Here is a 25,580-nt window from a genome sequence, read left to right as displayed (position 1 = left end):
CTATGTCCATGCATATTGATATTGTGTTGACTGTTTTGTCAAGTTGACACAGCTAGTCACCTGAGAAGAGGAAGCCTCAGTAGAGAAAATGCTATCATCAGATGGACCTGTAAGGCATGCCTGTGGGGCATTTTCTTGATATCCTAGCACCCAGCCTAGTGTGGGTGGTGCCATGTCTGGGTAGGCAGTTCTGGAATGTATAAAAAAAGCAAGCTGAACAAGACAGGAGGGGCAAGCCAGTAAACAGTGTTTCTCCATTGTTTCTGCTGTAGTTCCTGCCTCCAGGTTCCTGCCTTGGCTTCTCCTCATGATGGACTGCAACCAGTAGCCAATTAAACCCTTCTCTCCCTAAATTACTTTTGGTCAGGGTGTTTTATCACAGCAGAGAGGAACCTAATACATACACACACAAAATAAATGTTAAAAAGTGTAAAAAACAACCCACAGGAGCTGGAGAGATGGCTTAGCAGTTAAGAGCACTGGCTACTCTTCCAGAGGACCTAGGTTCAATTCCTAGCACCCATACGGAGGCTCATAACTATATGTATCTTCAGTTCCAAGAGATCCAAGGCTCCCTTCTGGATTTTGCAGGAAATACTAGGTCATGATACCCTTATATACATTTAACCAATCAAGCTAGTACAAAAAGCAGCAGGAAAAAAAAAATTTCTCCTGTCCTACATTTCCTAAGGCCTCCTCAGAGGTAGCTCAGGTTTTTGTCCTATATCTCATTATCTTACTAACCTTCATACATCCCAGTAAGACTCCTGTGTGGCCTAGGATCCCGGTTCTCCTGCTATCTCACACACAGTTTCCTAGATCACTTTTCCACCCCCATATATCAGCATCTGAATTGTTTACTAGCACTTTCCATTTCTACTAAGAGGCCAGCCACTCATTACTTCCCAATACCAAATCCCCACCCATCACAGAAGGCACTACTCAGTTCACTGCTCAGAGCTTGCTCTAGCTATTGTGTCCTATCATCTGCTAAAAGTCTGCAGGCTTAGGGCTGGAGAGATGGCTCAGTACTGGATGCTCACAACCAACTGTAATAAAACACCCATTTCTGCACTACAACATGTGATGCACAGACATATATGCAGGTACAACACCTATACATACTTAAAATAACAAAAAAGTTAGTAGACTCAGCAACGCTCCAAAAGGTACTTAAGCAGGAAAAATATCCCATCCTCCCATGCATGTGCACACACACACACACACACACACACACATACACACACACACACACAGAGAGAGAGAGAGAGAGAGAGAGAGAGAGACCAAGTTCCACTTTGGAAATAATTTGATGCTGTCAAATAAAGGAAATGAGATGACATCAAGATGAAGGGGCATAAAAACCCTTACTGCTGGAGGCTGGAAAGATGGTTTATCAGTTAAGAGCATGGCTACTCTTGCAGAGGACACAGGTTCCATTTCTAGCAACCACATAGTGACTCACAACCTCTGAAACTCCAGTTCAAGAGGACCTAGTGCTCCCTGAAGGAATTGCACTCACTGGATCCACGTATACACCAGCAAACAAAACACCCACATACAAAATCAACAACAAGCCTCACCACTATTACTGGGGAAGGCTTAGCAAGTTGTGTGATACTTGCTTTAAATAGTTTAAGGTTTCAGGAATACAATAGCTTAGAGTAGTTGTAAGAACTGTAAAATCAAGAAGTGGTTTGATGTTTTTTCCTGTTATTTTAGTGCGATCCTACCTTGGAATTTGGTCTGTACTGAGGCATATTTAAATGATTATCTGAACAAGTATACATTATTGAAATATATTTGCAGAATTAAGCTCTGCTCTCCCATTATGGATTTCTGAGGTCGCTGAGTTTTTCTACCTGAAGGACAGGCTCTGAGCCCTCCCAAGCAAGGAAAGAAAGCTCACTTCCAGTACCCACACTTAGCAACATAAAGAACTACCAAGAAGATGAGGCAGGAGGCTCACACAGAGGGAAAGAGTACAAATGCTAAAGTTCAGTGCTAGAATATTAGCTCAGATCAGTACAGTGTTTGCCTTACATTCGAAAAGCCCTGGCTTTGACATCTAGCATTGCATAAACCTGTGTGTGATACATGCCTTTAATTCAAGCATTCAAGAGGGTGACAAAGTCAAAGTCATCCTTTATTACATAGTAAGTTCAAGGCTAGCCTAGGCTATGAGACTCTCTCTCTACACACACACACACACACACACACACACACACACACACACAGAAAGAGAGAGAGAGAGAGAGAGAGAGAGAGAGAGAGAGAGAGAGAGAGTTGGAGAGATGGCTCAGAGGTTAAGAGTACTGGCTACTCTTCCAGAGGTCTTGAGTTCAATTCTCCACATGGTGGCTCACAACCATCTGTAGTATGTTTGAATACCCTCTTCTGGTGTGTAGGTATACAATACAAGCAGATAGAGCACTCATACATAAAATAAACAACTCTTAAAAAAATTAAAAATTACATTTAAAAATGCCCCAAATGACCTATTTCCCTACTTCACAAGCAGGAATAGAACACTGCAAATTTAGAAAGACACTAAGTGTCATAGCAGTTTCCCTCTTCATATGGCACTGCCCTACAGGTACCTGGCGACCCACAATTGTTCTTCAAGTCTTAGTTCTTAAGTCATAATAAAACTCCTCAAGGATAGAAAGTCCATACTACAACACACATTCAAGAAATACTTTGGGAGTTGGAGAGAGATGGCTCAGTGGTTGAGAATGCATACCACTCTTCAGAAGACCCAAGCTTGATTCCTAGCACCTACATCAGGCATCTCACAACCCCCTCTAACTCCAGCCCCAGAGGGATCCTCTGGCTCCTGTAGGTACCTGCACTCACATGCACACACCCACACACCAACTCACACACATATATATCATTAAAAATAACAAAAGGAAAAAAAGAAGAAATACTTGGAAGGTGGTGATAGTTTCGTCAAATTCCTTACAGACAGGATAAGAATGTCAAGTTCCCCTTTAAGTGTCCTTGATGAAACAGTACAATCACTTCGAGGGAAAAAAAAAAAATCTGTCAGCTTCTTAAAAAGTTAAACATACAATTACTATACAATCTGGTAAGTGCATGCTCTCAGGTATTTATTTCACAGAAAGGGAAAACATAAGTTCACACTAAAACCTGTAAATGAACATCTGTAGGGACTTCAGTTCTAATTTCTTAGACATGCAAACACCCAAACGTCTTTCAGGTGAAGAGTGCAACAAAATGTTGCACGTCCATACTACTGCTCAGCAGATGGAAGCATGCAATGACGACTGTGCAATTCCACTTATCCCGGGTACTCAAAGGTTAACATCAAAGAGAATGGCAGTTGCCAGGAGCTGGGGGGAACAAGGAATGGTGAACTGATCAATATGTAAAAGAGTTTCTGTTTTGTAGATGTCTCATGGTTATGGTAGTATACCAGGATGGATGTACTTAATGCAAAAGAAAAAAAAAGCTCAAAAAACAAAAACAAAAACAAAAAAAACAAAACAAACAAACAAACAAAAAAAAAAGGACAGGGGCAGGGCAGTATACATGGTGGTCAAATTTGTAACCCCAACATTCAAGAAGCTAGGCAAGAGGATCACTGACAAATTCAAGCCCAGCCTGAGTGAGATTTGGGGTGAGAAGGGGATGGGATCAGGGAAGACCACTAGACCAGAGAGAAACACTTGAGGGTCCTATATAGACACCATCATATTCTATTCTGCACACCCTTTTTTCTTTATAGCTCACATATATTTTCAATTCCCCATCAACTTAATATTCCACACATCTTTTTCAGTGAAAAATGTCTGTGGCAAATACAATAATTGTCCATGATGAGTACAATGACTGTATGAATTATTAACTCTTGATCATCTTCTTTGGTGCCTGAAACACAATGTTAAGTGTGCACAAAGAGCATCTGCTACATATCAAAGTAATGTGACTGTCTCAAGAAAAAGCACATACTATGTTAAGCACTGAGCTGAATTACCATTTTTTACTGCAAGAAGAACAGACAAGACAACCATGGTGATTTGTACTTACATTTGGCACGAATTGTTGATAATGAGAAAAGTCTCAATTTCCACAGAAAATTGCAATGTTGGAAAATTGCCACCTCTTGAGTTTGACAGCTTCCCTGATACTTAAGAATTTAATGAAACCGGTTGGTGGTGATTCTAACGAATGCCTTTTAGACGCGTTAATAAAATGTGTTAGCATTTGGGACCTTCCATAGTGGGGAAGCCAATACAAACCCGTTGGAATGAGTAATCGTTCCATTCACATACAAGGCAATCTGAGGAATTTCATGTAACCGCGAGCTCAGATTTCACATCAAAACTAGCCTTTAAGAAACAATCTTCTGAACTTCTGGCGGAGTCACAAAGAATACCCAATCATTTGGAAAAGCTGTAAGACTACTTCTTTTCAAACTGGCCGCATTCAAAACACACCACAATAGACAATGAAAAACGAAAACGCAAGCTGCCTTTTTCTATTAAGCCAGAAACGGGAAGGGCTTGTAAAAATATTTAATAGGCTATTCGTCGGTCTTAACTTTTCTGTTTAGGGTATACTATTTTCATTAAAAGGCATGTTAATATACCATGGACTACTCAATGCATAAATATTTTACACGTCCGTTTTCATTTCTAACACATGTGTGCTCGAGACCCTCTCTGGCCATTCTTTCTATCGGTAGAATCTGAACTACCTAGAGCCAAGCTCTGGGACAGGATCTGCCCTCACACCCCGAGGCTGCATAGGATAGCTCAGCAGGACCTCGAAGGCCTCTCCCGCTTCGGGCTAGGGAGGCGCGTGTCCGGGCCTCTCGCCAGCCGCAGGCCGCGCGACGGTAAAGGTTCCCGGCCGCCAGGCCCAGGCCCGGACCCGGGCCCAGCGAGGCTCGTGCGGTGGCGGTCCCAGAGCGCGTGTGCTCCCGTACCTGTTGGTCATTCCGGCCGCCACGCCCAGCATCTCCACCGTCCACGCCGGGTCCTCCTGTGCCTCAGTCCCCGACGCCGCGGCCGCACCCTCTTCCCTCGCTGCCTGGGCGAGCTGCCAATTGGACGACCGGTCCCAGGCAGGAAGGGGGCGGGCCGAAACGCCCCCGCTTCCTCTAGCCGGCAGAGGCCAACAAATGGTGGCGCTGACCACGCCCTACAGAGCGTGGGCATAGGCTCACCAGGGGGCGGGGCTGACGCTAAGGCTCGCAGAGGCCAGGTTGGGGCGGGGAGAAGTTCGGCGGGGTCTGGGCTGAGATCAGCATCGGTGGGGCGGGGCGCCAGGTTGAAGCATTGACTGAGAGCCTGGGAAGGAGCGGGGCGAAATCGAGGAGCGGAGGCCAGGAGGTGGAGCGCCGAGGAGACCCCCTACGGGTCTTGGCCCCGCCCCCGAATCGTCATAGCTCCACCTCCTCCACCCCTTCCTCCTTCCTGGATGTTGTGAGTTTCCTGGACCTCCTGGAGGTCCACAGCTTCCAACCCACCAGGAACACCTGGTAGGTTGAGACTGATCAAAGGGCAGGCAAGAGAGCAGGCTCTGACTCAACTTGGCAGATGGGCCGCCTGATTCTTTTTGCAGGGCATGTGGTCTGTACAGGATCCTAACTTGCCCTGTGACAGTCCTGAAGATAATGTGCCAAGAAGGGTGTCTCATACAATTAAGTCTTCCAAGGGGTGGAGGTCTCATCTGGATTGGCCACCTCCAGTTTGCGGGAGTTTGGAATATTTAGGGCACTCTCGTTAGAATTTTAACAGTGGGCCTGGCCTACAAGATGGCTCAAAAGGAGTTAATCCCTGGGACTCTTGTGGTGGAAGGGTGATGGAAGGGTGGTGGAAGGAAAGAATATTCTCCAATTTTCCTTTGAGCTCCAAATATATACACACAAAAACATAAATGTAACGAAATAGAATTTTAAGATTTTTTTTCTTCCAAAAGGAAAAAAAAAATCTGCCTGCCATTTTTGGGATAGTTGGGTAAAAACTGGCTGCCTCTTGATTAGCGGTTTTAGTTTCATCATAGTTATGCCATCTATGGAATGCACTCTTCAAGTGATTCTACTTCTGTGGTTGACCAACGTCTGCTACAAAGAAAACTTGGAAAAAATATGGTTGTTCTAGAACACGGGGTTGAATTTCTTATTCTTCAACTCGACTGTTTCTCGGGATAAAAAGGGATGTCTCAGTGACTTTCATTTTGTTCTGGTTTCCAACAATCTGCCTTTAAAGACAACATTTGATATTTGGAAGTCTTTCACATGTATGTGTACAAAGTACAGGCAATTTTTAAAAAAATGAGTATGAGTGCCTTCACGTATGTCCGTAACCCACCTATGTACCCTCAGAGACTAGAGGAGGGCACCGGATCCTCTGGAACTGGGGTTACAGCTGATTCTGAGCTGCCATGTGGGTGATGGGAACTAAACTGGAGTCCTCTGCAAGAGCAGCAAGCATTCTTCATTGTTGAGCAATTTCTCCATCCCCACAAAGAATTACTGTAAAGAATGTATTCAAAATAAATACTTAAAGACTTTTTGTCTTATTTTCCATCTTCTTTCATCTCTACCAGTTAAGTATGTAATAAGAGGGCAGTGGAAACTATTTCCTCCCCCTAAATAATAGACTAATTAGATAACTCCTATACTGGGTTTATTATATTTTCATCTGGTTTTGTTATAATAGAAAAACACTGGTGAGCAGTATTGTGTATTAATTCAGAGTGAAATCTTGGACTTTGAATGTCCTGGGTTTAAACTCACACTGAAAAAGCCAAGAATCCAATAGTTTCTCAGTCCACAAGGCCAGATGTCTCAGTAGTCCAAATATGGTGCTGAAGACCTGGAACATTCTTGGAGAGCTGCTTTTTTTCAGTCTACTTTGGAAGCCCAGAGAAGTTAGTTATCAGCAAAGTAATGCCACAGCAGCAGGATAGATGAAAATTTATCATTAAGAGTGAGGGCAAACAGGCAAAAGGCAAAGTTTCCTCCCATGTCCTTGTATCTAGGTTGCCACCTACATTTAGGCTTCAAATAATCTGATTTTTATAAAATCCTTCAAAGGAGTGTCCAGTGGATTGCATTTTAGATGATTCCAGATGCAATCAAGTTGACAGCCAATATTAGCCAGCACATTCTCTGAACACCAAAGGGGCTTTTCAAACCTGAGGAAGGAACCCAGGCCATCATGTATGGAATGCAAGGACTGTATACCGCTGAGCTACTACACCCATCACTCAGTTCTTGTCATGTCATTAAGACAAAAACTTGGACCAGGAGAGTATCTGTGCAAAGATGTTTCTGTGAAAAGGACAGTTTAGCATTCCTAAAATTCCACTCCACTGAGTTGTACAAGAATGTCATCACTCACTCCCTCATTATCACAAATGAGATCAGTGAAGTTTACAAAAATCCAGTCTGACTTCATTTTTAAGTACTTATTTTGAATACATCGTTTACAATATTTCTTTGTGGGGCTGAAGACAGCCCAGTGGTGGACCCAGGTGATGGACTATTGGGAATGAATATGGGGAGGGACCTTGTTGGAGTAGGTGTGGTCTTGTTGGAGAAGATGTATAACTGGAGGTGGGCTCTGAGTCTCATTTTCTCTGCCCTGCTGCCTGCCAATCAGGATATAAAGTTCTCAGCTACTGCTCCAGCACCATGTTCCCCACCATTATGATAACAGGCTGGTCCTCTGAAACTGTACACAAAATCCCAACTAAATGCTTTTATAGGAGTTGCCTTGGTCATGGTGTCTCTTCACAGAAACACAACAGTAACTGAGACAGTACTGGCATTATGCTGGCCTGCCCCTGTCATTTGGCAGAATGCACTCAGGCAGTACTCTGGTCAGTCCACAGTTCTAAGTACTAGTCTGAAGGCAGGTGTAAAGGACTTCTTTAAAAGTCAGACCCCTGCCCACTTATGCTCTCCTTGCTCTCTTTCTGGCACTTCTCTCTCTTTTCCTTTTCTTTTCTGTTCCTGGTATCTCTATGCCTGTTTTCTTTTCCCTTCCCCTTCACTCTCCTTTCTAAATAAACTTCTCACTCAAGCTCTGTCTGCCTGGCGAGTTATTCCCTCCGCCCCAATCACCCATCACCTGCTATGGAACCTGTTATGCTCTCCCACATGATCCCTCACCTTGTGACCCCCCCACTCAGGACACTCCCCCAACTTCTCCAGCTTTATCTTATCATTAAAATAAAAGAACAGCAGTTACAATATTATGTGAGATTTCCACTATTATCTTAAAATATGGGATGTTTTTGGGTGCGGTTTCGAGACAGGTTTTCTCTGTGTAACAGCCCTATCTATCCTGGAATGAGCTCTGTAGACCAGACTGGCCTCGAACTCACAGAGATCCACCTGCCTCTGCCTCCCAAGTGAAAATATGGGATTTTTATAACCACTATTTTTTTGTTTTGTTTTTGTTTCTTGAGACAGGGTTTCTCTGTGTAACAGTCCTGGCTGCCCTAGAACTCACTCTGTAGACCAGGCTGACCTTAACTCACTCCTGTGGAGTGGTAGGACTAAAAGCATGCCATCACTGCTCTCTTTAGGAGGCAGTCACTGGCCAGCTCTTGGATGTTCTCCAATAAAAAAAAAAAAAATCAAGCTTGTTTAATTGTGGTAGTTATCTCATTCTCAGCATTGTGATGCATACAACTCAAGTGTGGGCATAAGACTAACTCAATCACTGTTTTTCAGGTTTATAAGCTCTTTCTTTCAAATCAATAATGAAAATCTTTTCCAGGGCTGGCAAGATGATGCAGCAGTAAAGATGCCCAGAGATAGCCTGAGTTTGATCTGGTACAAACATGGTTGATGGAGTGAACCAAATCTTAAAACTGCTCCGACCTCCACACAGATGTGGCATTCATGCACACATTCATGAGATGGCTCAGAGGGGAAGAGCATTGGCTCTTCTTGTAGAAGACCTGGCTTCAATTCAAAGCACCCCCATGGCCACTCACAACCACCCATAATTTGATTTTCATCAGATCTGACATCCTCTTTTGGCCTCCAGGGGCACTGTATGAATATCATGCACATATACACATTCAGGCAAATATAAAAATAGGGGCTGGAGAGATGGCTCAGAGGTTAAGAGTACTGTGTACTCTTCCAGAGGTCCTGAGTTCCCAACAACCACATGATGGCTCACAACCATCCACAATGAGATTTGGTGCTCTCTTCTGGCCCTCAGGCATACATGCAAACAGAACACTGCATATGTAACTAACTTTAAAAATAAACAAATAAATGAAAATAAGTGAATCTCAAAAAAGAGATCACTTTCATTGAATTGCAATCCTTAGTTGGACTTCAATTCTACATTTTTGTTCTGATCGACTGCATCACACAGCTCTGCAAGGGGGTAAGTTTATATTAAGACCAGCAGCAATAAAAATGCATTGCTGGGTAATGTATTTTGAATTCAGGGTAGCCAGAGTTTGTTAATAGATTCACTTCCTTGGGAAAGCCAGTAAAAGTAAACACCAAGTTAAAACGAAGAGGCTTCTCAAGGGAATGTGACCTTGAGGACATCATCTCTACCCAACATGTTACGTAGAGAAGCATCGAGGAGCTGGGCGCTGTTCAGTGGTACAGTGCTTACTTAGCACGTACTAGATTCTGGGTTCCATCCCTAATAAGCAAAAAGAAAAAGAAAAGACAAGAAGTACTGAATATAGCATTACTTAGGAGAATATATTTTATAAAGCAAAGCAAAATAAAAACAAAAAACCCAAGCAGTTGTCTTCTCCTAGGTGCTGAAAAAGATTCAATTAATACAAGCTGTAGAATTTGCTATCTTCTAGACAAGAGATATTTTGTATAACTTTTGTCAGTGTGGAAAGCAATCCCAGGAAGATCTTAACTGTCACTTTTGTGGTTTAAAAATATTTATGTTTCACAAATGGCCAGTAAATATTTTAAAAAGTACTCAGCATCCTTTTCCACCAAGAAATGCAAAGTGAAACTATTTTGAGATTCCATCTTCTCCTAGTTAGAATCTGTCATTAAAAAACAAAACAAAGCAAAATGAAACTTGGTATTCAGTAGCACATATACTAAAATTGGTACAATACAGTGAAGATTGGGATGGCCTGCATACGGATTTCACACAAATTTATGAATTGGCTTATATTAAAAAACAAAAATAACAAAATCCTAAACAAAGGCCACTACAACAATGGCCATGGAAATTACTGCCAATTACTGCCAAGCCTGATGGCCTGGGACCCACATTCAAGGAGAGAATCTATTCCCACAAGTTGTCTTGTGGCCTCTACCCCATGCTGTGGGCCCCATACATAAATAAACAAATATAATTTTTAAAAGTGTTAAGTCATCTCTCCAACCCCTTCTTTTTTTATTTTAATGCAGATCCTTTTGTGTGTGTTTGCCTGTATGTATAGACATAAATCACATGGGTACCTGAGGAGACTGGAAGAGGGCATGGAATCTTTCTGAATTGGAGCTATTTCCAGTTGTGAGCCCCAGTGTGAGTGCTGGGTGCTGAAACTGGGTCCTCTGCCAGTGTGAGAGACAAAGTTACATTTTAAGTTTTAGTTATTATGCCTAAGAGATCTATGAAACAAAAAAAAAAAAAAAAAAAAAAAAAAAAAAAAAAAACACCTCTGTTCTGCAAGCCCCTTGACCAAGGACAGATAGTTCCTGAAATGCTGGAGGCTATTGTTTATGCTTTTTAACAAGCCACATGTTTTCACTCCCCTGAACAAGTTTGTTTGACCTATCTGTACCAGATGTGGTTGATCACATGTGATCTGGAAGTTCACAGACAGGAAATATATCAGGATTTACTCTTGCCCCTGATTGGATATAGGCTGGAGGTATGTCAGGATGTATGCCTTTCTCTGATTGGACCTGATGAGAAATACTTAAGCTGCTGCAAACAGACCTGGCCAGAGCCCAACCACCTAGACAGTATTTAATTAAAGGTTGCTTCAAATTTGGCTTTTAATTGTGGTAGTGGTGTTATTCTCAATCAGTGGGATTAATAAGACCTCCTTTTGTTCCTTCTAAAAATGTTGTAGATGGTAGAAGGTACAAAGTAGCCAGGTAGAAATCAGGGAATGGGACCATGACAGTTACACTGTGCAGAAATCCCTGAGGAGTACAGGTAATGTCCTCCACTTCCTTTCCTCCCAAGTGAAAGCAAATTGGTTTTGTAAGTTTTAATCTCAGCACTTGGAATGTAGAAGGCAAAAGGACATGGCCAAGTTCAGGGGAAAAGCTGGGTGATTTTTCTGAGTGGGTAATGTGCATCATCTCAATTTTTATAGTTGTCTTGGTCAATATTTGTTTGTTTGTTTGGTTTTGCCAACTTGACACAAGCTAGTGTTATGTGAGAACTTTGAGAAAATGCCTTCATCATATTGGGCTGTAGGGAAATCTATAAGGTATTTCCTTGATTAAGGATTGATATGAGGGTCCAGCCGACTGGGGATGGTACTACTCCTGGGCAGGTGGTTCTGAGTTGTATAAGAAAGGCTGAGGCTGGACAGATGGCTCAATGGTTAACAACATTGGCTGCTCTTCCAGAGAACCTGGGTTTGACTCCTAACACCCATATGGCCACTCAAAGCTGACTGTAACATTAGTTCTAGAGGACTGGAGGCCACTTTGGCCACTGCTGGCACTGCATGTACATAGTGCCAAGGCACATATGTAAGCAAAACACCCATACATATAAAAAAATAAAGTAAGCTGAACACGCTGTGAAGATCAAGCCAATAAGCAGTGTTTCTCCATGGTCTCTGCTTGAGTTCCTGTCCTGACTGTGATCAGGATGTGAAAGCCAAAATACACCCTATCTTCCCCAAGTTTACTTTTGGCACTAATTCCCAATACCAAGTTGACTACTCAAATCTGAATCTAATATCCCATAGAAGTCTTAAATGTCTTTCCAATCAGAGTAATCCATCCCAAGAGTGTTCTCAGAGTGGGAAGTTTACCACCAAATATGGAGTGGCAGGAGCCAATCCTCCTCCTTGCTAGGTGCAACAATGTTTTGTTTGAGGCAGAGTCTCACTGTGTAGCCCTGATTGGCTACCATCCTGAAGGAAGAGGTTCTTTGCTGAATAAAAAGGAAAGAATCAGTGTGGCATAATGTATTCATTGCTCGCTGTCCCTGACTGCTGATACTGCATCACATCAGTTTTCTCTCTATATGGAAGACATTCTCACACTGTGAGCTATGTGTGTGGGTTCCCAAAGGCACAAGTGTTGCTTCCAGGTCCAGCTAGTATTTGTCTGTGTCTCTCTTGTTTTTCTTTCTCAACAGTGTCTCACTACATAGCCCTTGACTGGATTGGAACTCACTATGCAGACCAGTCTGGTCTCAAATAGAGATCTGCCTATCGTGACATCCTAGGACTAAAAGGATTTTGCCACCATACCAAGCTGTTACTGTTCTCTGAAGAGGCTGGGGGGGGGGGGGGAGGTGGTCTTAGTAGGCTGCCCTCAAATTCCTGAGCTGAAGGGAAGTTTTCTGCCATGGCTTCCTAAATAGCTCATCATCTTAAACACCAATAGGTCCCAGCTATGGAGGAACAGTAGTAGAAGAGTTTGCAACTCCACCTCACAATCTAACTTAAAACCCCAGACAGTGTTTAACAGAAAAAGAATAGTCATAAAAATGTAATATACAGTTAAATGCATTTAATAGAAATATCAATCATTATAGTTCCTTATTGCGGGTCACAAAAAACATATACGTCTTTTTTAAAGTAATTTTTATCATGCCAAAGGCCTTTATATTCATATGAACAGACTAGATTCAAAGTTTGTACAGACTTCAAAAGGTGTAGTAGGCCCAAAGAAAGAGTGGAGTTTATTTAAATATTACTAAAATTACATCAGATGCCACTTGGCATACTCATATTCACAGTTTATGAAGTTAAAAAAACTGAACTTGTAAAATCAGCTCTAAGAAAGATGCATTTAATCAATACACTCACTAGTTAGGCCTGTGCTAACACAGGAGGACTGAACACTGAGAGATAATAGCTTTAAGAGAACAAACTCAACATGTCAGCAGCAAATTTCAGTTCAGCCAAGTTAGAAACCAATATGCATAGTGACTGAGTACAGAGTCAGGGTTCTAGCTGAGTATGAAAGTCAGGTAAGAAACCATAAGCTTAATAACCCCATAGAACACTTTATGCTTATTTATTAACAAATTATGTATTCAAATATAATCCCCAAATTTGATTTAAGAACACAATTTAATCTAGTCAATAGATTATCTCTGGAGACATAAGGGCAAGTAACACTCTTCCAGCTAGGCTTATTTATCACCAGTGAGCCTGAGCCCTCTGGGGGTCATGCTTAGGGAACAAGTCTACTTGAACAACCAGGATCATGTGTAGAGTTAATGCTGATTAAGAGTCACTATTCTGAGATGCAGGGAATTTTCAAAACAGGCTCATGGAAACACATTAGCTGGGGGCGGGGGGAACATCTATTCAATGTCAGCATCACATTGCTAGTACCAGGGTTAAGTTTTGAAATAACAAATGGGGGGGTGGGAGCTGTTTTAAAGCAATTGACTAAATTGCATATTAACATAGCCTCATAATTAACAATAGCATATTTACTTCATAATCCCTTAATAAACATGTCATCTATACCAAGAAAGCATTTCCTTAATCTTGAAAAACTATTTTAAAATTCCCCAGTTGGTATGGTATCAAAATTCAGTTCAATTGCAAAATTCACAGTACTACTTAGAAATGAGTGGCTCCCAGGGTTCCAGGGTGCAGGAATGAACTGTTTTCTGTGTGTGGGAGATCAGACACTGAGGCCACATTGCAGAGTTAGAGGGCTGTGGATGACTGGTACCATTTCTTTAAGTTGTTGTCCTTTTATTACAAGTTGAGAGTCTAAATACAAATGCTTTACATATATACAATCATTAGAGGATGTTAACAGGTATGGATACTTCCTAATCAAATAATGATAACCAGTTCTCCCCCCAGAATGAATTTTGTTGAGTTAATAAAGAATTTTCTTTCCATCAATCTATCGAAGTCCAGACCAACTATGCAGATAGGATGCCCATCCAGAGGAACGGGAAGAACGATCTTCCTCACCTTTGAAAGATAAAAAAAAAAAAAAAAAAAAAAAAAAAACAAAAACGATTGTTAAATCATCTAAATGTGAAATCTAAATATGGAATCACTGCACAATATAAGAAAATAATGTCTATTTCATTGGTAATAGGCACTATAAAAGACACATGAATCATTAGTCTGAATTTCTAAGCATGGTATTAGATGGAGATACCTGAACAATTCCACTGTTGAATTTAATATGGCTAAAAAAAAAAAAAAAAAAAAACTTATGCGAATAGAGGCAGATGATTTCTTTTTTAATCCTACTTGAAATCCTTGGGGTTTGAACCTTTAATCAGTTTTAGAAAAATCACTTTATTTACAATCTCTGTCCCTTTTCTTCTGTTCCTTTTACAATTTATCATCATTATTTTATGTGTATGAGTATTTCATTCGCATATATACCTGCGCAACACCTACATGGCACCTGTGGAGGCCAGAAGGTTCCCTGGTAGAGTTACAATTGGTATTGAGTGGTTGCTGGGAACTGAATCCAGATCCTCTGAAAGAAGAGTCAATGCTCTTAACCACTGAGTCATCTTTCCAGCTCCTTGAACTTTACTGTTGTTAAATTATGCCATTTATTGAAAGTGTTTATGTCAAAACACACACACAATTTCAGACTATCCAGGTACTGCTAACCAACCATAATCTCCTCTTCAATTCTCTTCTCTGGAGGTAAGTTGTTTCTTTCAGATTTGTCTTTCTAATCTAGAAGACTTGTCATAAGCTCCTGACAGGGGTTCTTTGTTTAACAGCCATAGCTGTCCTGGAATTAGCCCTGCATGTAGACCAGGCTAGCCTTGAAATTACAGAGATCCCTCTGCCTCCCAAGTGCTGGGATTAAAGGCATGTGCCACCACCACCTGGTGTAAAACACTTATTTTATACGGTCATTAAGTATCTTTCTCCAGGGGTCTGAGAAACTTTCCCAACTCATCTGAAAGCATTTTTCCCACTTTACAATAAACAATAACAATCCCCACCCCCTGGAAAACCCCACAAGGTCTCATATATCTTACATTGGCCAGCTAGTGATGACCTTAAATTTCTGAACCTCCTCTGCCAACTCCCAAGTGCTGGGATTGAAGTTATGTACCACTTATTTTAGGCAGAGATGGGGATGGAACCCAGGGCCTCTAGCTTGCTAAACAAATACTCTACTGAGCCACACCTCTAGGCCCTTGTCTTAAAACTCTGAAGCAAAACAAAGGGAAAGGACAGTCCACATAGGGCAGGACTTCAAGTAAACATCTGTCCAGTGCTTTCATTCCCCAACTTTTCTAGTTCTATACAATTCCTTCTTACTTGTATCCTGGTTCACTTATTCTGTCAACTATACCAGTGTCTGTGATTAACCCCATCATATTTTCTTAATTTTGTGGGTTCTCACCTCCTATGTCAATGAGAGAAGCAGCAAACAATCAATCTTTTTTTTTTTTTTTTTTACTGGGGGTGTTGGTAGGGGGTGGGATGGGGGTGGTGGTGGTGGTAGGGTAGTGGTGGTGCTGAGACAAAGTTTCTCTGTGTAAGTCCTGGAACTTGCTTCGTAGACCAGGCTGCTTCTGCATCCTGAGTGCTGGAACTAAAGGCGTGCTCTACCACCACCCAGTAGCAGCAAACAATCTTGAGACTTAAAAAATCCTTTAAAGTAACTTTAAGATTTACATTTAAGGACTGGTGAGATGGCTCAGTGGGTAAAAGAGCTTGCCCTACAAGCCTGATGATCTAAGGTCAATTCCTGGGACATAACAGAGAGGGAGAGAACTCCCCAACGCTGTCCTTTGCCCTTTACATGCATTGTGTGGCCTTTATATACCTACATATCCATGCACAAGTACTTTTATGCAAGCTTACACATTAAGTGTGGTTTGAATATAAAATGACACCCACAGGATCCTATGTTTAATATGTTTGGTCCCTTGGTCTCCAGCTGGTGGCTCTGTTTGGGGAGGTTATGGAACCTTTAAGATGTCTTGCTGGAGGAAGCATGTTGTTATCTTTGAGGTTTTATAGCTTGGACCAACTGCTTGCTCTGTCCTCCTGCTTCCAAATGCCAGGCTAGCCTCATGCTCTTGTTGTTATGTCTGTCTTCCATGCTGTGATTGACTCTTTCTCCCCTGGAACTGTAAACCAAAAGAGACCTTTTCTTTTTCCTTAAGTTGTTTTTTATCATGGATCATGGTATTTTATTATAGCAACTGAGAGGATTAGTATTCAAAAGAACTAATACAATAATAAAACATAAAATTATAACAGAAAATTTAAGTTTAATAAGTGTTTTCCTGTCCATTCACAGATCTAGAAACACATGCCTTTGAGTTCTAGGTTCTTAGACCTCCCATGTATATTATGAAATTATTAAAAACTCTAAAACCTCTGAGGTTAGTACCTTTTAGCCTGATGACTTCTACACTATCTCAGCCAGAGACCACAACTGATTCTAGGCCCTTAAGATACAGAACCCATCTTCATGGTGGGGGTCACATGTATTTTTCAAGAGTTTTGTTGTAGTCATGGCTTAAACTTAATTGTGCATATAGGAGTGAGATAATGGTTACCAGGAAGCTTTCTTATAAAACTGTACTATACTTAAATATGTCTGAAATAAACTTTCTGAAGTCAGACTCTAAGAGTTTGAACCAGCCTGGCTAACTAAGTTACACTGAACTGAGTTTCCTTCTTGCCTCTTGTGGTTCATTTGCCTGCTAGCGGTGAAGCTTGCAGGGACCCCTACATATCAAGAGATTCAAAACTTAAAACTGGGAGATACTGAGTGTTCCTAACATTTTACAGTAAGCCTATTGGATAAACAATTGACAATGTATTATTGTTTTATAAAAAGCTATAAGGAAACATATTTCATTCCTAAGTATTGATAAATTTTATAATGAAGCATGGTGGTACACACCTTTAATCATGCAGAGGTGTGTGTGGGGGGGGGTGGAGGAGGAGATGGGTGCAGAGGCAGACAGATCTCAAGAGTTTGAGGCCAGACTAGTCTAGTCTATAGAGCAAGTTCCAGGATAGCAGGGCTACAGAAAGCAACTCTGTCTCAAAAAAACAAAACTTAAAAATTTTATAATGAAAAGTAGGTTTAGTTGGAGAGAATAAATTAAAACAGTACATAAAAGCAATTAAGGATAATTATTTATTAAAAATACATATGATATGACTGGCAACATGGCTCAGTAGATAAAGGTGGCCTTGCCAAGCCTAGGTTCTGAGTTACTGTATACTAGGAACTGACATGGTGGAAGGACAGAACTAACTTCTATAAACTGTTCTCTAACCTCCACGTGTGTGCCATAGCAAGCATGATGAGCACATAACGCAGATACACATAATAAACAAATAACTTATCTTTATTTATTTTTTATTGTTTTGGTTATTCAAGACAAGGTTTCTCTGTGTAGCCTTGGCTATCCTGGAACTCAACGTGTAGACCAGGCTAGCCTCGAACTCACAGAGATCCACCTGCCTCTGCCTCCCAAGTGCTGGGATTAAAGGCATGTGTCACCAATGCCTGGCTTTTATCTTTATTTTTTATATATGTGCATTGGTGTTCTGCCTGCATATATGTCTGTATGAGGGTGTTGGGTACCCTAGAAATGGAGTTACAGTTGTGAACTTCCACGTGGGTACTGGGAATTGAACCCAGGTCCTCTGGAAGAACAGCTGGTGCACTTAACTGCTGAGCCACCTCTCCAGCCCCAGTGAATGGTATATTCTTATACTGAGCTTTTTTGGTGTTGTTTGAGGTAGCCCTTGTGGTTTGGTATTCACTCTGTAGCCCAGGGGAAACTTGAACTCTTGGTATGGCCCTGCCTCAGGGTTATAGGTATAGAGTACCATGTCTCACTCCACTTGGTTACTGTTAATTGTGGCTATGGCAATATGCACTGCAGAAGTAAGAGTTTTGTGAGGATTGAGACCATTCTTCACTAGGAAGACATGCTGCATGAAAATAGATTTAAAGGAATCACCAACACTCATTATGAAGTAATCCTGTCAAACATTAACCCTGAATCCCATCAGTCCTAGATCCAGATCTCCTCAGTACCAACTTGTTGAAAATGTAAAATCTTGGGTGAGCCAAAAGGTAAATCTTACTAAGTATACCAAGTAATTGAATTCCAAGGGCCATTCTTTTTTTTCTTTAATTAATTTACTTAATATATATATGAGAGCTCTATCTGCATATGCCAGAAAAGGGTACCAGACCCCCACTATAGATGGTTGTGAGCCACCATGTGGCTGCTGGGAAATGAACTCAGGACCTCTGGAAGATCAGCCAGTGCTCTTAACCATTGAGTCATCTCTCCATCTCCCTCAAGGGCCATTCTAAATGTATTAGTTTATTTAGGACATATAAGGGGTAGAGGAACATGTTAAAGAGAATTAAGATGAGAATGTCAGTCACAACTTAGTATCTATATATTCTGGGCTTAGTATTGAAATGCCATGTAAGTACACCTGTGGGGTACTCATTTTTGTTCAGATGCACCTAAATGTAATCAGAAAACTGATGTGTTGTGTATGCACAACATTTGAATAAGTGCAGTACTCATATAAACACCAAGTTCAAAATGCTGGACTGCTATGGAATAAATGATCAGTTTCTTCAATTCATGTGTGGTAAATTAAGTTAAAAAATATGATTTATTATAACAAACAAACCCAAACAACAAAACCCTCACAACCCTTCAACTAAACCTGAAAAATTGGAACAAAGTTGGAAGAAGTATATTATCTAAACACAGAGTCAACTAAGTTGCTTTGTGATGGATGACACAGCAGCAATAAACAAGAGCTGAGGATAAAAGAGGGATACAAGGAAATGGTATGGTATGGGGAGTTTACAAATCCCTAGTTCTACTTCTGCTAGAAAAACTGGCCATGAGTTGAAAACTCCGAGACTGATGACAGCCACAAGGGATATTACCGTATTTTCTCTGTAGGCTTGAGAATGAAAACATTCTAGACGAATCCAAAAATAAAACCATGATTCTTAATCTGCTGTTTGAAGTCCAGTCCATCAATCACAGCATTTCAAAGGAGTCTATGGAACACTATTAACCTAACTGATATGAACATTACACTCCACTACAGGACAGTATTAACTCTGCATGCATGTGAAAAGTACAGTTCAAGTGTTGGGTCACATAACCATTGTCATTCTACTGTCTGGGAGCTGGAGTAGGGTAAGGGTAAGTAAGCAAGGAGAAAACCGTTTCTCTCTCTCTCTCTCTCGCACACACACACACACACACACGCGTGCGCGCACGCGCACGCTAAAACACATCCAATTCAACACCAGAATAGAGATGTGTTGTTTCAGAGATGGAAGGTCAAACTAAGCATTATACTACATTTTGCCAGGTATTGAACTTGTTGATGTACTGCAACTGCCCCAAATGTTAAAAAGCTAGCTTTTCAACTCTAGTTACATGTGTGACAAAACTAATCAAAGCGAACAAAATTTAAATAGGAAAAGGTTACACTCATAAGACCAACAGTTAGCACAAATGGTTACACACCAGTGAGTGCCTCCGGCCACATACCTTGAGCCACCGTGGCCAGCTTTCCCTTTTCTTCAGGGCTGAGCTGCAGCATTGTGTCTATAACAGGAAGAAGCCTCTCTCTTTCACTGCCCGGCTTCAGGAAAATGAATCGCAGCAAGACATTCTTCAAGTACTCCAGGTTAGCTACAGACTTCTCTCGCTCCTGATTTCTTTCCAGTCTTCTTATTTCATTTTTGAGAAGCTAGTGTTAGAGAGATCAGTTTATCAGTGGGTTCGGGGTACTTTTGGTTGAATACAGTAAACTGAACACACACATTCTTATCTTCTCCCTGAGCAATTCCCAACCCTGTGAAAATAAAAGTGGAGCTAAGAGGGGAGAAAAGAGTTAGAACTATTAACAAACTCCACAAGAGAGAAGACAGGTGAACAAACGAAGTTCTTTAGTCTGACAGTTTTCCAAATACCACCAAGAAGATCAGGTGCATCCAAAATAATCAGAGAAATCCTGCCTTGGAACCACAGGCATCACAGAAATGCTGATAACTGTGGAATGATGAGAAGCACCAAGTGAGCAACTAGAACCATAAGCTGGTACCACAAGTACACCTTCTCCTTCTACCTGGGGCATGAGTTGACCATGAGCAAGGGGAGCCTGGAAGCAGATTGAAGAGGTAGACATCTGCAGCCTCTGTTGATCCCTTGCCCTGCCCTGCTTGCAAAGCCAAGCTCTCAGGATGTCCAGAGAAAACAGTGCTTTAGCAAGACAAGCTCAATTCAGGAACACCGAGAGCACCAGACCAGGTCTCACCATGTAGCTGCAGATGACCTGGAACTCTGGAATTTGCTACATAGACCAGGCTGATCTTAAAATCAGAAATCTGACTACTCTGACTCCCAAGTGCAGGGATTAAAGGTGTGTGCCCCTATGTCAGGCTCAGTTTCATTTTTTTCAAAGGTCATTATAAAGATTATTTAAAAATAAACTGCAGGACTTGGATCGTTATTCTGGGGGTGTGTGTGTGGATATCTCATTTGACTGTTACAAGCTGTCCTACATGCATTCAGGAGGTAGAGGCAGAAAGATCAGATATTCAAGGCTATCCTTGGTTACATAACAAATTCAAGGCCAGCCCAGGGTATGTCTCAAGAAATGGAAGGGGGAGAGGAAGAGAGACAGGGAGAGGCAAAAGCAGAGAGGAGGAAAAAAAAAAAAAGGGGGGGGGGAGAGGAAAAGAGGGAGGGGAGAAGGAAAAAATGGAAAGGTGGAAGAAAGAAAGGAAGAAAGGGAATGCCTTGAATTACTGGCGCTTTACTCATGTTTACTTAAGTATATGAGGAAGAATGACTTGTCAATGTCTGCCCAGTTGCTATGCTTATGCTTTCTTAGAAAAAGTAGGAATTTTCTAGGCAGTGGTGGTGCACACCTTTAATCCCAGCACTTGGGAGGCAGAGGCAGGTGGATATCTGTGAGTTCGAGGCCACCCTGGTCTACAGAATGTCAGATCAGGCTCAAAAGCTACACAGAGAAACCTTGTCTTAAAATACAAACAAACAAACAAACAAAAAAAAAAAAGGAATTAAAAATATTTGTTCAACAAATATAAAAGCAATAGTAACATGAGGAATCTAATATAAAGAATCTAGACACTATGGATATATCTGAAATGTGAACTTGTAAAATGGGGCAATATATACAAAGTGTTGGAAAAGTAACTGCCTCAGGGCACGGCAGGGCAGCTAGGCCCTGCCCTCACCTTAATTTGCTCCATAAGGATGGCGTTGGTGGCCTCTGTCTCCCGAAGCAGTCCATTTAGGTGATCTGCACTCTTTGTGGTAGAACTGAGCTTCTCAGCCAATTCTTCTTTGGTAAATTCGGCATGCCATAAAGAGGGCTCTGCAAGATGCTGTTCTAAAAGTTAATTTTCACAATCAGAGATTATAGACTTCAGATAAAAAAATTGAATATCTCAATTTATAACACATAAGTTCACTCTTTATTATTCATCTATTTGACATACCTTAGCTCAAAAGTTGCTAGTTGAATGCAGTGCACAAATAAAGACTGGATTTCTGTTGTAGAATAAACAGTTTGGCTCTATAAGCCCCTCACAGTTTGAGATTTGCTTTTGGTAATGCTGGGAGTCTAATCTAAGGCCTCACATATGCTAAGGAGCACTGGGTTTCCAGTATGAGGTGGTACTGGGAGGTGGGGCCTAGTGGAACAAAGTTAGATTACAGGGGGCGTGCTTTTGGAAGGGGTGCTGGAAGCCTGGCTCTTTCCTGCCCACTTATTGGCTGCCATAGGTACTCACTCCACCATGACGTTCTGTCTTGCCAATGTCAAATGCTTGGGCCAAGTGGCCCTGAGCTAAAACAAATCTTTCTTCTTTCTCCCCTTCCTCCTCCTCAGACTAATCTTTCTTCTTTTTCCTTTCTCCTCTTCCTTCTCCTCCTCTCCTTCTTCCTCCCCTTCCTCCTTTTTTTCCCCCTATTTTTTTTTTTTTTGTTTTGTTTTGTTTTTTTTTTTGAGACAGGGTTTCTCTGTAGCTTTGGAGGCTGTCCTAGAACTCCCTCAGTAGACCAGGCTGGCCTTGAACTCACAGATATCCACCTGCTTCTGCATCCCAAGTGCTAGGATTAAAGGCATGTGAGCCACTATCGCCAGGCAAATCTTTCTTTTTAAGTTAATTTTCTTAATGATTTTGTCACAGTAAACATGGTCCCAGAGCATCAGAAAGATGAGAAACCCCTTGAGTTGTGAACAGTAGTATTTATTATAGGTAAGAACAAAAAGTATACCAAAACTATACTATACCTAGTACAGCATATTTATCAATACTTCACTGTAAGGAATAAACTGAAACTGTTTATTTCTTGGAGGGTGAGGCAACAGTTCATTTACTTTCTAATAACAATATAGGACTTCCCATCATCCACTTCTGGTTCAGCCATATGCTTGTGTTTAAATTTTTTTTTTTTTTTTTTTTTTTTTTTGAGATAGGGTTTCTTCTCTGTATTGTTTTGGAGCCTGTCATGGAACTCACTCAGTAGACCAGGCTGACCTCGAACTCAGAGATCCACCTGCCTCTGCCTCCTGAGTGCTGGGATTAAAAGTGCATGCTACAAATGCTCAGCCATGTTTAAGTTTTTAGTTTTTAAAGAGATTGCTTCATACTATAAGCTCTTTTCCTGGAACAGCTAAAAAATATGTATATAAAAATTAGAGTAGTATTTATCAAACAATGACAGCTAAGTTAAATCACTCACACTAAGCAACGTACCAGGCTTGGTATCAGGAGAACTAAGCAGCTGTTCTAAAGATGGAATGTGTGTGCCAGCTGAAGACACAGACTCACTGTCAGTTGTCTCCATCCCTTCTCCCTCCTCTCGGGCCACAGTGTGCATGTCCAGAAGTGGGAGGTCTGTGTTTCTTCTTTCTCGGGGGTTTTTCAAAGGTTGGTGAGAAGAGGCAGGGTCTATTAAATTTTTTAAAGGGTAAGTGAAATTGTTAAAGACGAATGGATCTGACCCTAACAAAGATAGCCAATAAAATTAAAGACAGCCTTGAGCATGTCAAATGTTAAGGAAATTAAACAAACAGAAAGTAAACAAACGGTGTTTGAAGAAAGGATGCCAAACAGTTACAAACATTTAGTCACTTTACATTGAGCTATGCTGGACAACACTTATATAACATCCCACACTTCCCACTGTTGGCCATCTCCATCACTGCCCTGAGAATGTCACTTGGCTGGTGCTTAGTGTTGCCTGCTCATATCAACAGTGTTCAGATGACAGAGCCCAGCCTTGAGTGTAGGGAACCAACCAGTTAACAGTTCATAGAATTCTTGGGCTTTTCATTCTAACATTTGGTTTACATAGTGAGTCCCAGGCCAGCCAGGCTTATATAGTGTGATTTTGTCTCAAAAAAGGAAGCTCATAGACACTTCCAAATGAATTACTTGATTGACTCCTAACTCTATGCAAGGGCTCACAGCTTAATCCAGAAATTTTTTTTTTAAGCTTCAAAGTTCATTTGTTTTCAATACTATGAACTGTTTTCCCCAGTCCATTTATCACTCAGTTAGCCTATGGTTATCCTTTCTGGAGCATTTCCCTGGGTTTCAGATTTTTGTTACCAACTGCTGATTCCACTGTTGATGCCTACATTACAATCTGTTTTTTTTTTTTGGCTGATCATTTTCTTTTAACTCTTGGTATACGTTAAATTCCCTTAAAGCTAGTTCTTGACCTTGTTAAGAGACTCACACCTGATAATGCTCCAGTGAGTTTTTCCATGGGAAACAAATCACCATAAGCATAGGACTAAAAATCTCCATCATGACTGGTGTTCTCTTGTCTCTTTCTAAAAGCAGAATAGAGGGCACTGAGTGAGGCTGAATGACTTGTAATTCCACCTTATTAAATCTGTAGAAAAAGCCAGATGGTGGTGCACGATTTTAATCCTAGCAGAGGCAGGCAGATTTCTATGAGTTCAAGGTCAGCCTGGCCTACAAAGTGAATTCCAGGACAGCCAGAGCTGTTACACAGAGAAACCCTGTCTGGGGGGGGGGGGGGGGGGGAAGCTGAAGGAAAAAGCTTCACTGGCAAAAGATTGGGCAAGAACAATGTTGCCTGTTGGGTTATTAAGTCCCTTGCTCTGCCCTAAAGCTTCTGATCAAGAACACATGCATTAGAGGTCAAATACTGGGTACCAAGTGATAGATGCTCAGTCTCATGTTATGAGACTGACAGGAATATGTATAAAACAAAGGAAAAAAACATTATACATAATTATGAAAATCAGTAGTCTAAGAAGTTGCATAGGCTGCTATAAGTATAATCAAGAAGGGTACAAATGATTCAGATTTATTTCCAGTAAGCAAACCCATAATTAATTAACCACAGAACTGAGACAGGTTGCTACTCAGTAAATTTTTCTTTTAACCTTTTTATTTTCTGTTTTTTTTTTTTTTTTTTTTTTTTTTTTTTTTGAGACAGGGTTTCTTTGTTTAGCCTTCACTGTCTTGGCTGTAGACCAGGCTGGCCTTGAACTCATAGACATCTGTCTGCTTCTGCCTTCCCAGTACTGTGATTAAGAGTATATATGTACCAATGCCTGGCTAGGTTTTACATATTTTAAACTATTATTTATTTAGTTTTTATTATTTTATATTTTGCATGTACTCCTGTGTTTCACATGCAGGCAATGCCCCCAGAAGCTGGAAGAGGGCACTGGATTCCCTGGGACTAGAGCTACAGATGGATATAAAGCACCATGTGAGTACTGGGGATGAAATCCACGTCCTCTGGAAAAATGGTCAGTGTTCTTAACCACTGATCCATTTCTCCAGCCTAATATTTTACTTTCTTGTGAATTTCTGAATAATGTCTTAAGTGACACAGATATGTTAGAACACAGAAAGTCAATCTTGCCACAAACATACATGTACTTCTTGTGGACGGCTCACTCTTGAGCTGGAAGAGCTGAGCTTCCACTTTGGAGAGCTGGTGCTGCAAGGTCTCCACTGTCTTTCTGTGCTCTTCCTGCAAATGTCGTACTTGGTCTCGGAAGCTGTTACGGAGCGCTTCATTCTGGGATGTTAGCTGACACACTGCCTGGGAGTGTTCAGACTTCATCATGGTGTTCTTGGATTGAACTGAACACAACCTAAAGGTGAAAGTTTAATTCATGAGAGTCTTGAAGTACACATGCTGACTCAGCCTCTGTCAGCTGGACTTTCCAAGGGAAGCTCCAGGTCATCTACAGAATGTACAAAGCAACTTCTTCATCTCTGGGGGTACCAGCTGCACTGTCACTGATAGCTGTTGTCTGGTCTAAACCATTTCCTGTGCTCCACAGACAGACAGTCATGTGCATCAACAAAAGTGGAAGTTTGCCTCATG

The 25,580-nt window shown here is 41.3% G+C and overlaps 2 protein-coding genes and 1 pseudogene across 3 annotated transcripts in view; 1 reads left to right on the top strand and 2 right to left on the bottom strand.

Annotated features, from left to right (window-relative positions):
• Positions 1 to 5,066, bottom strand: part of Lims1 (LIM zinc finger domain containing 1) — a 101,942-nt gene extending 96,876 nt beyond the window's left edge. Inside the window, exon 1 of the mRNA XM_051186709.1 lies at positions 4,955 to 5,066. Within this exon, the coding sequence (XP_051042666.1) occupies positions 4,955 to 4,986 (32 nt within the window). The 5' untranslated portion in view covers positions 4,987 to 5,066. The remainder of the gene's footprint in view (positions 1 to 4,954) is intronic.
• Positions 5,067 to 10,061: 4,995 nt separating this feature from the next.
• LOC127224432 (uncharacterized) lies at positions 10,062 to 10,161 on the top strand (annotated as a pseudogene).
• Positions 10,162 to 12,679: 2,518 nt separating this feature from the next.
• The window catches only part of Gcc2 (GRIP and coiled-coil domain containing 2), a 38,648-nt gene continuing 25,747 nt past the window's right edge, over positions 12,680 to 25,580 (bottom strand). For both annotated transcript variants that reach the window (XM_051186702.1, XM_051186704.1), the window contains 5 exons: positions 25,127 to 25,344; positions 22,955 to 23,149; positions 21,428 to 21,582; positions 19,713 to 19,914; positions 12,680 to 14,127 (listed from right to left, as the gene is read on the bottom strand). In XM_051186702.1, the coding sequence (XP_051042659.1) occupies positions 14,057 to 14,127; positions 19,713 to 19,914; positions 21,428 to 21,582; positions 22,955 to 23,149; positions 25,127 to 25,344 (841 nt within the window). In that variant the 3' untranslated portion in view covers positions 12,680 to 14,056. The remainder of the gene's footprint in view (positions 14,128 to 19,712; positions 19,915 to 21,427; positions 21,583 to 22,954; positions 23,150 to 25,126; positions 25,345 to 25,580) is intronic.

The sequence above is a fragment of the Phodopus roborovskii genome, unplaced genomic scaffold, assembly GCF_943737965.1.
Source record: "Phodopus roborovskii unplaced genomic scaffold, PHOROB, whole genome shotgun sequence".
NCBI lineage: Eukaryota > Metazoa > Chordata > Mammalia > Rodentia > Cricetidae > Phodopus > Phodopus roborovskii.
The sequence above is the reverse complement of the archived record's forward strand: the minus strand, read 5'-3'. Positions and strand labels throughout refer to the sequence as shown.